Genomic DNA, 12,751 nt, shown 5'->3' with positions numbered 1-12,751 from the left:
GTTTCAATTATTAGGGGGAAAATGTTATGATACAGGATATAGTCAAATAAAGGAGGGATAAGAATATAGAAATGGGTATAATATAGAAACTGGATGTAAATTTTAAACACTGATTTGGAAAGGAGGTTTAGAAAGCTTTGTTATTAAATATTATGAATGTTTAGCTAGAATAGGACATAAGAATTTAGTGTTAATGGAGGATCTTAGAAATAGTAATTGAAAGGCCAATATGTGGTTATGTATTAAACTTTGGTATATTTTATGATGAAGGAAGCTTAAACAATTATAGTCAAATGAAAATGGAGATATGATAATGGTGACATGTTTAAATATTTGAGTTAAAATGCGTGAGTTAAAATGAAGTATGTTTGTTGATTGTGGAAGAGATGCATGGAAGTCTTTTTGTAACCAACTGATACACTTTATACAGCATGTAAAGAAGGATGTTGTATTTGTTTTAAATTAAAAATAAAAAAATAAAAAAATAACCCTGTGTTTAAAGCATCAAGGCCAGGGGGTGGGGAAGCAACACAGGGTTCCCCCCTCAGTTATCCTGCTCTCAATTCTTTCACTGCAATTCAACTTTCCTTATTTTTTTTTGCTTTTTTTTTTAGTCTTAATGTCTTTTCGGTTAAGCAACGGACAGGCAGAGGGGCATCATTGGTGGACAAATCCTAGGGCAGAAAATCAATTGGCCTTAATGTTGACCACACTTACATCTAAATTACTCAACTGAGTGTGGAGAGAAGAATTTTGGGCAGGGAGAGTAAATTATATAGTAAAAAGCAGAATAAGAGAAGATAAAAATTAAATAGTCATTGCCAGATATGGTCATCGCATTGTGGCCTCATCCATCATTGTTTCTCACTAAATAAGGATTTCTCACTCATCCACCCACCCAAAAATACACTTATTAATAGTGTACTTACGGCACTGTGGAATGTCACAATATTCCCAGACTGGTTTTTCATCTATTGTATAGCACCAAGGACTGTTTGTATCACCATCAGGATTTCTGCAGTACTATAAAGAAATAAAGTAATACTGTGTTTCCCTGAAAATAAGACCCAATTAGAAAATACGCCCTAGCATGATTTGTCCAGATGCTCGTAATATAAGACCTACCCCTCAAAATAAGCCCCAGTTAAAATCATCAGCCACATAGACGCATTTTGGACTGTATTTTCCCCCAAATAACTGGAAAATAAGCCCCCAAATTAAGCAAAAATTAATATAAGACCCATCTTATTTTCTGGGAAACATGGGTATTAATAAGACTGGACTACATTTAGCCTCACTATTTTAAAAAATACAGCCCAAGTAAATATTGGAATAATAAAATGAATATAGTTATGGAAATATGAGGTGAAATAGTAGTCATTTATTTATATATAGTACCAAAATGATATTGACTTGCTTAGAAATCATTGTCTGCCATTCAAGAGTGAACCTTTTTGCTACCTTCCACTTCTCCTATCAAAAACACAAATCTTTAGACTTCTTTTAGTAGCCTTAACCATAATTCAGTCACCTCAACTGTGTCTGAGTCTTGCAATGTCTCATTTTAAATTAGGTTGTACAAATAACCTAAGACACTAAGAAGCTAGTGATCCAGTTTGGTCTAGTGGTTAAAGCACCAGGCTAAAAACCAGGTCCCTGTGAGTGTCATGTTTTCTAACGCAACAAATTTTAGAGCAAGATATGGAATATTGATAGAGGAGAAGGGAAGGTTAGAAAAAGAAGAAATCATGTCCAAGAGCAAGAGATATTAATGGGGAAAGGACACTTTTATCATTCTTATCACAAAACTGAACATAAACTTATCCGATAAGATTGTTATTATTATAGTTGGTCATGCAGACAGTCAGATGTTTAGATAGAATTTGGCAATTTTATCTGCTTATCAAGACTGGTGGTATGTAGCAGATATTTCTGTGATTGTGTACAAGTTGCCTATTATTATTGGTGCTATCTTTGCTTTCTTTTCACATATAGTCCTTCTACTTCTATTTTCAGGTCTTTGTATTTTGTGATTTTTCTCCAGCTCTTTCTCTTCTCCTGTCTTCAGGTATTACTATGTCCACTATTCAGACACTATTTTTTGTCTTTCTTATTGACAATTGTTAAATCAAGGGTCTAATTCATGTGGCCAATGGTACTTACATTTTTCTCCAGTCCTGACATTGGGTGAGTTTCTGGTGTGAAAGAAGTTTGTCCATGTGATTGCCATTCTTGGCAGGTCTTACCACTCACTGTGGTTGCAATATGCCCACGATAGTCTCTGCCACTTCCAACCCTGCAGTCTTTAAAGAGAGAAAAGAATGAATTAGAACTTGCTATTATACAGGATACAGGGTTTATTTCACCACAGGTTGAATAGCTCTTTATGGGAAATTCTGGGAACTGCCATTGTATGTGGGGAAACAGGCCTGAGGGTTAATAGTTACTAATTTTACTGGTAGCCGTGGGCTGAAAGAAGAACATTTGAGGTATCTGAGGGCAAATGTTTCATGTTGCAAGAAATGAAGCCCAGATTCCTTCTGAAAGTTTTAATTTCTGACGTTTTCAGCCACAAAGGGCATTAAAAGCAATTCAACATACATGTGGTAGATACTGAGTTTAAGGTGAAAGTGTCCATATTTTCCAGACCTACTGGATAGGTTTACAGGAATGGATAATCTGAAGAAAGGGGGGGGGGGAATGAATACTTTTAAAATCTCAGAAATAAAAATCAAGAATCACCTGCAGTTTATGAGTAGAGACAGAAGGAAGATATGAAATAAAGCAAAATAGGTTGAAATGAAATCGGAAAGAAGGAAGACTCAGAACAATCTTAGTGGGGATTTCAAGTGTGATCAGATTGTAAGCCCAAAAAGACTTTATAGAGAAAAAATGAGAGATGAGATGGAGATGGAGATGGAGAGGGAGAGGGAGAGGGAGAGGGAGAGAGAGGGGCGGAGAGGATATATAGACAGATGATAGAGATCAGTGGGTCTCAATCTTTTGGTACATGTAGCAAAGTGGAATTTCAAAATAGCCTCAGCAGGACTATCAATGTAAAAGCAATCAATGAAATATTGTGCTGCACAGATGGAATGAATGACTAGTACAATAGTGCAATGCCTAAAAAAACAAATTTCCTTCTAAAAAAAGTCTTTTTATTTTTGCTCTGGTAGCTCTACGTTTCCTTGACAGAATCCTTAGTGGGACTTCAATATGAAACTTGAGCATCAATGTTATACATGATGACTCAAAAGACTGACCACGAAGGTCAATAAAACTTACATCCAAGTAAATAAATGAAGTAGTGAAATCTAAGCCTTCATCCTATATCCATTTGTCTTGAAATAAATCTTTCAGATGAGTTTAATTATCTAATTGTGACTGAAAATTCATTAGAAATGGAATATGACTTCTATTGAGTATACACAAAGACTTAACAAAGTTTAGGAAGAAAAGGTTCATATTAAGAATAAAGTATGGAGATATGTATTGGTGATGGTAAAATTCCCAAAGCTCAAGGTACCAAAATCCTTTAAAAAAATCAAAATTAAATGAGGGGAGAGGAGAGGTAGAAATAGTTTCTTCAGAAAAAAAAACCCAAGTCCTAATCATCTGCTTCTCTGCTCTTAGGCATGAATTTTTCAGAAATAATTATTTGAAAAATTAATAGAACATAATAGAAAGAACAATGAACTTCGCTCTACATGGGGCAGCCCTTGAAGAGCATTGGGAGACTTCAGCTTGTCCAGAATGCAGCCGCCCGAGCGATTGTGGGTGCACCTCGGTACACCCACGTTACATCTATCCTCCGCAAGCTGCACTGGCTGCCTATTGGTCTCCGGACACGCTTCAAGGTGCTAATCGTTACTTATAAAGCCCTACATGGTATTGGACCTGGGTACTTGAGAGACCGCCTCCTGCCAATCACCTCCCAAAGACCTATTAGATCCCACAGACTAGGCCTCCTCCGAATTCCATCCGCCGGTCAGTGTCGACTGTCGACCACCCGGAGGAGGGCCTTCTCTGTGGCTGCTCCGGCCCTCTGGAACGATCTCCCCATGGAGATTCGGACCCTCACCCCACTTCAGGCTTTCTGCAAAGCCGTCAAGACCTGGCTGTTCCGGCAGGCCTGGGGCTGATGAGTTCCCACCCCCTCTCGAATTGTTGTGGCTGTTGAGAGTTTTAAACTGTCTTCTGTATTTTGTCCTCTGTCTTTTTGTTTTTTCTGTATTGTTCCCATTCCTTTCTGGTTTGTTAGCCGCCCTGAGTCCCTCCGGGAATAGGGCGGCATACAAGTTTAATAAACCTATAACCTATAATGAACTTGGCTATGGACTGCGAATGGCTTCTTAAAAACCTCATGTTTGAGCTGGAGTTATCTTCAGCCACTAAGTCATTCTTTCCTGCATTTAAAACAATGGCATTCACAGGTCAACAATGGGTTTTCCCTGGTTGCTTGTTCTAGAAGAAGAAGAGAAATCATACCAATGTTTTGTGTCAATGTCTGCGAAGGTTTCGGTTTAGCACATTTTTGCAGATTGCAGTACTCCCACCTTGTTTGAGGATCAGTAGTATAACACCAGGGTGCTTTGTCACCATCTGGGTTTCGGCAATAGTTCCTTGTCAAGCCCCTATTAATAAATGCATAAAGTGGATTAAATCTTATCACACCCATGTTTATTGTTCAGTTGCTCAGCCATGTCCCATTCTTTATGACCCCATGGACCTTAATATGCCAGGTCCCCCTGTCCTCTACTATCTCCCCAGGTTTGCCTCAATTCATGTTCATTGCATCAATGACATTATCTAATTGTATCATCCTATGCCATCCCATTCTTCTTTTGCCTTCAATGTTTCCGAACATTAGGGTCTTTTCCAATGAGTCCTTTCTTCTCATTTGTGGGCCAAAGTATTTGATCTTTGTGTTTGATCGTCACATCCATCTTCTTCTTTGTCATTGGATGATGACAATTATGTTGGCAATCCTATTTTTATCAACAGCCGCATGAAAAAGTATTGCTGAGTTTTGTCCAAACCAGTCCCTTAGATTTTACTATTCAACCCAAAGTGAAGTGCAAGGACAAACAAGAGCACTTCTTTCTGTTTGCAAATAGGGCTTAAGTATGCTGAGATGCCAGTTGCCCAAGTACATAGCATGATTGCTCATGGAAAGGATCTCTAATAGATCTCTCCACATGAAGATCAGCTACATACTGAGATCAGTGTCATAACCTAGAGAGAGGAGAGATTGCTCACTGCTCCTGTTGTGTATGATCCAAAAACGATTATTATTTAACCAGGGGAATTTTGACATTTAATGGCCAGCACACACAACAGATAATGAACACTTCATGAAACCTACGCATCTGGGAATGCAGATGGTGTCTTAGAGTGACGATGAGGCCGCATAGAAATCCATGCTTGGCATTTCTTCCCTGTGATAGTCACTGCAGTAGTACCCTGATAACTTGAGCCGTTGTCATTATAGCAATCATCAACCTGTTGAGGTACTTGTTGAGGTTCCTGTTGAGTTACTTGGGGAGGTATTTGGGGAGGAACAACGGGGACAGCAGCTATATTAAAACAAAAAAGCAGAAATAAATTGTGGAATTTAGCAGAAATTTGTGGGAAATCATAGTATCTTCTTTGTTGCCAAAGGCTTAATAATCAATCTTTTCAACATTCCATTCTCACATAGTTGTATAGTAAAAACAGTTCAAATCTTCCTATTTTTCTTTATTGATCAATGATTTTGATGACAATATGTTATTTATTTATTTGTTAATACAGAGTACATTCTGTTTTACAAGTGTGTAGTAATTCCAAGCCACTATCCAAAATATTTTAACCAGGAGAAAGTTCTTCTCACACTCCTCTTAATAGCTGAGCTCCAGACTGCATTTCTAAAATTAGAAGACTTCTATCTACATTGTGAATAGATCTTGTTATTTTCTGTAAATAAGCACTAATATGAAATAGATATATTAAGCATAACAACATCTGTGTTTAAAACATGCTATACATAAATCATACTGAATTCGCTCAACTTGCCAAGTCTATTTCTATTGTTATTTCTCAATTTTATTTCAGTTTTGCTTTAAAGTTCAAAACATTTTATTTACTTCACCCCTTTCTCAGTTACACAAATATTCTTACCAGTAACTGTGATGGCATCATCACATTTAGCAATGTTGCAGTATTCCCATCGTGTATTTGGGTCAGATGTATAGCACCAAGGCTTAGTCTCTCCATCAGGGTTTCGACAATAGTTTTCTTCCAAACCTCTGAAATAAAATGTGCATAAAAGCAAGAGGGGAACAAGAGAGAGGTAAACATTACTAGAACATGAAGTCTGGGTTAGTAGCTTGAAAACAGGTATTGAAAAAAGCAAAATTTTCCATTAAGTTTCCGATTCTAATTTGATTCTGCACCCATTTTAATGCAATGGCTGGGTTCATAACAAGGATTTTTCCATGAGAGTTTGTTAAGGAAGCCATAGGGGGCTAATGTTCCATATATAATCTTTTATTTGTTAGAAATTTGTCCACAGTGGCCCCTTTTTTATGGAACATCCTCCCTTTGGAGATTAGAAGGGCTAGGTTCCTGTGCTGAGGCACTGAATGTTTCCTGCCTGTATTGCTAACTGTCCAAATATCTTGGCTGCTATGTATATTTATTTTGGATGTTTTTATTGTTTTTATTATGTTTATTGTTTTAAAATATTTTTTAAATATTTTGACTGTAATGTTTTAATTGTAAGCCACCCTCAGATATTGACTATGACGAGCATTTATAGAATTGAAGGAATTAATCAATGACAAATGATACCCTGTGACTGAAAGTTGCATGTCTCAAATTAAGCCAAAAATAAATAAGTAAGCCATGTTGGAGCTTGGCACAAAACGGAACTGTCCACTATTTGAAAGATGGGCTATGTCCCTCTCCTTTGTATATTTTGCATGATGTCTTCCTTGAAAATGGGGATCAGGATAAAAATCAGTGTACAGACTTGGGTTACAATTCTCCACATGAGGTCTGGGCACCATTAACTTGGTGACCAAACCTTCCCCAAATTAAGGTCAGGGTGAAGCCTTCCTTTAGATAAACATGATCCCTTATTACCATTATTAATAATAATATTAGACTGTATAAGCAATGTGATTCAGACAATGCACTGTTTATTATGTTGATTTAAAAATGTATAAATAAAATATGAAAAATGCTAAACTTGATCCATGACTACTATATGAATACATCCATGTGGGGTATTTTTAGCAACAACATTGTCATTAACTCCTTCCATCCTTTTGGGAGTAGAAGAGAAAGGGAGATTCCCTGAGATTTCTTAGTAGTTTTCCATCCAAGTACTAACCAGATCAAGCCTACTTAGATTTTATGTGATCTACCACATCTAAATGAATTCAGCTTCAATACTCATAATAATCAGCTGGCACCAGCTGGAAGCCTTCGATTTGTGGAAAGCCAATTCGTTTTTTAAGTGCCAAGTCCTGAGGTAGCAGGATGAGCCTGAGACTAAATTTTGAACAGAATTCCTGTTTGAAACATGTTTAATGTTTAACTCACATGCCCTTGCTTAGACTTTCAGAAAGTGAGAAAAAAAGACGCAGCTCCAACAAAACCGTGGTGACTCAGTGGTTAGAATGCAGTATTGCAGGTTAATTCTGCCCACCGTTCAATAATGACTGGCTCAAGGTTGACTCAGTCTTCCATCTTTCCAAGTAGGGTGAAACAGGGATAAAATTCGACCAGGTCGGACCGGCTTGGGTGAACTAGTAGGGATTGGTTGAATTGGTTCCCTGAACCGGTAGAAATCCCCCTAGTTGGCACCACCCACATCCACCCACTCGGTCACCCGCTTGGTCGCCCGGTCACTGCTCACCTCTTATGGCCGCTTGACCTGCCCACCCAATCCAAATGCTTCTCCCTCCATTCACAGTGGAGCTGCTGTAGCCTGTCCCTTTAAGGTAGTCCCCAGGAGGGAGGTAGCCCGGGAGAACGGACCATAAAGGGAGCAACAGCTTCGCTGTGAATGGAGGAAGAAAAATTCAGATTCACTCTGCCACAGAATTCAACGTTAAATGTAGTAGAGAAGATCCGAACAGTTCTCCCTCCATTCACAGCAGAGATGCCGTTCCCTTTATGCCCCCCCCCCCCAGTTCCCTCTCTCTCAGGGACTACCTTAAAGGGACAGGCTGCAGCAGCTCCACTGTGAATTGAGGGAGAAAAGTTCGGAGCCTGTTCCTCTAAGGTACTTTGACCCCCTGGGAGGGAGGGGACCCAGGAGGGGACCCATAAAGGGAGTAGCAGCTCTGCTATGAATGGAGGGAGAAAAGTTTGGATTCTTTCTGCCACAGCATTCACTATGAGCCCTTCTCGTGCTCATACACATATTTTTTCCTACTGTTATGTGGGGGTGGCTTAGTGGGGTGGTCCTGTGACCGAGTGGGTGGGGGTGTGAGTGACATCGAATTGGACACAGCCACGCAGTCACAGGACCACCACCACCAAGCCACGCCCAAAGAACCGGTAGGGAAGAAATTTGAATGTCACCCCTGGGGTAAAATGAGGATTGCTGTGGGCAATATGCTGACTGCAAACTGCTTGGAGAGGGCTGTAAAGCACTGTGAAGTGATATGTAAGCTATTGCTATCGCACAAATAATTGAACTGTTTTTTTGTTTCTGGGTGCCTCGCCTTTTATCTTTTCTTTTTTTCTTTTTTAGAAATTTTTTATTTTTCTCTTTTAAATTCATTCACAAATATATACTTTTATAATTACTTTTAACATTTATCTATTCATCATTAATCTTTATTTTCTTACAAATATATAGAATACAGTTTGGGTCACTTTCTTGCCACCCCATAGCTCCATCTTATTTTGCAACAACCTTGCTCCTTCTCTCTTCTCAACTTCCCTTCTCTGCCTTCTTCTTTCCTCCTCTCCTTCCTCCTTTCTTCTTCCCCTCTTTTCTCCCCTTCCTCCTCTCTTCTCCTTCTTACCCTTTCTCCTACTCTTAATTCTCCTCCCTTACTTCATCTGCTTTTATCTTTTCTTCCTTTCCCTCCTCATTCTTCCTCCTTTCCGTTGTTGCCCTTGCTTATTTGTTTTCTCTGGTGTGTTTTTGGAATTCCTCGCCTTTTTTCTTTACCATAGCAACAGGATGATGACAGAGCTGTTCAACATACTTGCACGGGTAGTTTTCTGGAGTTCTTCCATGGGTATGAGGTTCTTGGGATGCCCATGATTGACAGGTTTTTCCTGATTCGGTCACTCCTACATTTCCTCGATAATCTTCTCCATTTCCCACAAGACATTGTTGGCCCGTAATAGCTGGTGGAGATGTAGCTATATTCGCAAACGTAATATAAAACAAATCAGCACCATCAGAATCTGTATGCTAAAAATGGCAATGTCCTGGCAGTCCACAGATGTAAAAAGCCAAAAAAGCTTCTGTATATAAAAAAAAGTATTACAGGTAGTCCTCCTTTAGTGACTGCCTCCCTTAGTACCATTTGTAGTTACCACAACAATAAAAAACAACTTTGTGAAGAATCACTTGTGAACAACAATCATTTAAGACCTTTACAGGTCTGTAAAGCAAAGGATTGCTGAAGTAAGCTCATAAGCACAGTCACAGTTTCACTTATCGACCACTTCACTAATATCAGTTGTAGTCACTAAATGGGGACTACCTCTATCACACTTCCTACTTTGGAAATATAGACATATAGAATATATATGAGATATAGACAAATAGAATATTATGCAATTCTCTAAAAAGCTAATTAGAAAGAGCGGCTTTTAAGAGTATAGCCTATATATTCCATTTGTATATATTTTTATTTTATAAAAGAGAGATCACAGAATAATAAGTTGTACTGAATTAGAATGTATGGATTATGGCATAGAATAATAATATTCAAGTTACATGTTACTGTATATTGTAATGCCTTAATTATAGTATAGCGATTAATAGCCAGCTACCGTGTTTTCCCGAAAATAAGACAGGGTCTTATTTTCTTTTGACCCCTGAAATAACCACTTGGCCTTATTTTTGGGGGGGGGGTCTTATTATTTTTGAGGTGCAGGAGGCGGTGAGCATGGTCATCTCATGGCTGCTGCTGTGTTGCAATATTTTCAGAGAGGGCTTATTTTCAGGGGCGGGCTTATTTTAGCGCCTGTGCTCAGAAGCCCAATTGGGCTTATTATCCGCGGAGGTCTTATTTTCGGGAAAACAGGGTATGAAATTGAATACTGAATAATTGTTTGCCTGTTAGCAAAATATTTAGATCAGGGATGTCAAACTCGATTTCATTGAGGGCCGCATCAGGGCTGTGTTTGACCTAGGGAGCTGGAGTGGGTGTGGTCAGGGTGGGCATAGCCAGCTTGATGTCACTCATGTCAGGGGCACCTGTGGTGGCACAAATGCTATGCCAATGAAAACGGGCTCCCAAGCTCTGTTTTCACTGGCAGAGGCACTGCAGACCGGTCCTTTGCTGTTTCCAGGGTGGCTCCATGGGTTAGATCTAAGCACCCCTTGGGCTGGATCCAGCCCCCGGGCCTTGTGTTTGACACCCTGATTTAGATTAATACTTCACTTGAACAAAGCTACAATCTTGGTGATTTGGTGGTTATATGATTTAATATATATTCATATTACTGTGACAGTGAGGGAAAAAAACCCACCCGTATTGCCCGCTATAAATCTGCTAGGGAGCTAATTTTTATTTTCCAAATTATATCTTTCCCCCTTGAGCACCATTAACAATGCCTTTTTAAAATCTGTGTAGTTGAGTTTGCCAGTTATGTGAGGCTCGGCACTATGCTTACCCATTTGAAAAATCTGCAGCCAATTTTATAAGATTAAAAGGAATCCCGCAAACTCTCCTACTTTAAAACATTGGTTTCTCCACAGAATTGTTACTATATCATAACTATTTGGGGTCAGTAATTACATAAATGATACTTACCGCACCGTGGAATGCTACAGAATTCCCAGCGTTTCGTCAGGAGGGAAGTGAAACACCAAGGACGTGGCTCACCATCTGGATTACGGCAGTAATTTGAAATCAGATTCTTTTCTGGAAATCTGAATATTGGATGAAAAAGTAGAAATGTCTGCCTGCCATCTCTTGACAGGTTGGGATTGAACCCAATGGTGTTTCAATGTTGACAGAATGGTGCTTACCCAAGATAATGTATACCTGTATTCCCCTTCCACACTACTACATTCTATGATCTCAAATTTCTTCCCGTTAATCTCTTCTGGTAGTTCAGAGCAGGGGTTTCCAACCTTGTGGACTTGTGGACTCCAACTCCCAGAATTCCTAAGCCAGCACTGACTGAGGAATTCTGGGAGTTGAAGTCCACAAGTCATAAAGTGGCCAAGGTTGGAGACCCTTTGGTTCAGAGGATACTCAGAGCAGGTTTGATGTGTGGGAAATAAAAGCAGAGGAGAAAAAGGAAAACTCCCTTTCATAACCAGAATTTCCTTTGGATGTAGCCCAGTACAGGTAAGCCCTCGACTTACAGTTCATTTAGTGATCACTCAAAGTTACAACAGGCTTGAAAAAAGTGACTTATGACCGTTTTTCACACTTATGACCATTGCAGCATACCCATGGTCATGTGATCAAAATTCAGATGCTTGGGAGCTGACTCATATTATGACAATTGCAGTGTCCTGGGGTCACATAATCGCCTTTTGTGACCTTCTGACAAGCAAATTCAATGGGGAATCCAGATTCACTTGACAACCGTGTTACTAACAACTTCAGTGACAAGAAAACAACAACTGTGGCAATAAAAGTCATAAAATGGGGCAAAACTCACTTAACAAAGTTGTGTTGAGGACTATTTGTGTGTGTATGTCAAAATCCAAGATAGTAAGGCTAGTGTAATTTAATGCATTGATTGTAATATGTAAAAATGGACAATGATTTTTATTGTGGCATCACACCTAGGGTCTTGACTTTCTTTAACCACCTGCCCTCTGAATTGATATCTCTGCATGTCAAATTACATTATTTCTGTTCAGATTACATCGTTAAGCTAAAAAAAAAGGAAAAAGCAACCAAAGAATTATTTGTTAGATGCCAAAGCCTTTAGTGCTGATACGGATGAAAAATACTACTTTCAGTCACCCTAATGAAAGTAGAAGTCTTTCCAGTGAACCATATGGGCTCCTTAATATATTACATTAAAAATAAAGTATGTTGTTATTTTTATTTCCAAGGAATCAGCTACCTGAAATTATTTGTTTCCCACACACACTTTGACGTTTCCTCATATGTGGCTAATAAGGACCCATGAGTGAAACTGAAGCTTGTAGACTTACTTGGAAGGAATGTATCCATGAGTGTGAGGCTCTTGAGAAGCCCATGCCTGGCAGGTGAGCCCAGATTCTGTTGTGGAAACTTTGCCTCGATAGTTTTCTCCACTGCAGTGCATACACTGCTCTGTAAGGATAAATAACCGAGAGTGAAGAAGCTTTATCCTATTAGATTATTCCCCCCCCCACCTCCTCCTCTGCATGGTAGGAATCATGATGTCCAAGTCTTCTGCTTTCTTAAATGGGATCTGTTATCCTAGATTGCTCAGCCGTCACATTTTTCATTTTATAAGGAATCTAGAATGGTGAGGACTAGTTCTTGAAATTGCTTTGAGTTAACTCTAAACAAAAATTACAAACTAATATTTTCATTTTGTCTTCATACATGCCTAATCT

General features: G+C 39.0%; 1 protein-coding gene across 1 annotated transcript in view; it reads right to left on the bottom strand.

Moving 5' to 3' along the window:
* Positions 1 to 12,751, bottom strand: part of LOC106548794 (plasminogen) — a 32,261-nt gene that overhangs the window by 9,940 nt on the left and 9,570 nt on the right. The window contains exons 6-13 of the mRNA XM_087718216.1: positions 12,362 to 12,482; positions 10,995 to 11,113; positions 9,210 to 9,369; positions 6,160 to 6,287; positions 5,366 to 5,576; positions 4,489 to 4,634; positions 2,164 to 2,303; positions 930 to 1,023 (exon numbers count right to left, since the gene is read on the bottom strand). Coding sequence (XP_087574342.1) covers positions 930 to 1,023; positions 2,164 to 2,303; positions 4,489 to 4,634; positions 5,366 to 5,576; positions 6,160 to 6,287; positions 9,210 to 9,369; positions 10,995 to 11,113; positions 12,362 to 12,482 — 1,119 coding nt within the window. The remainder of the gene's footprint in view (positions 1 to 929; positions 1,024 to 2,163; positions 2,304 to 4,488; positions 4,635 to 5,365; positions 5,577 to 6,159; positions 6,288 to 9,209; positions 9,370 to 10,994; positions 11,114 to 12,361; positions 12,483 to 12,751) is intronic.

The sequence above is a fragment of the Thamnophis sirtalis genome, unplaced genomic scaffold (assembly GCF_051295495.1).
Source record: "Thamnophis sirtalis isolate CommonGarterSnake01/CBP01778 unplaced genomic scaffold, rThaSir2_p1.2 scaffold_6, whole genome shotgun sequence".
Lineage (NCBI taxonomy): Eukaryota > Metazoa > Chordata > Lepidosauria > Squamata > Natricidae > Thamnophis > Thamnophis sirtalis.
This window is presented reverse-complemented; position numbering and strand designations above follow the sequence as displayed.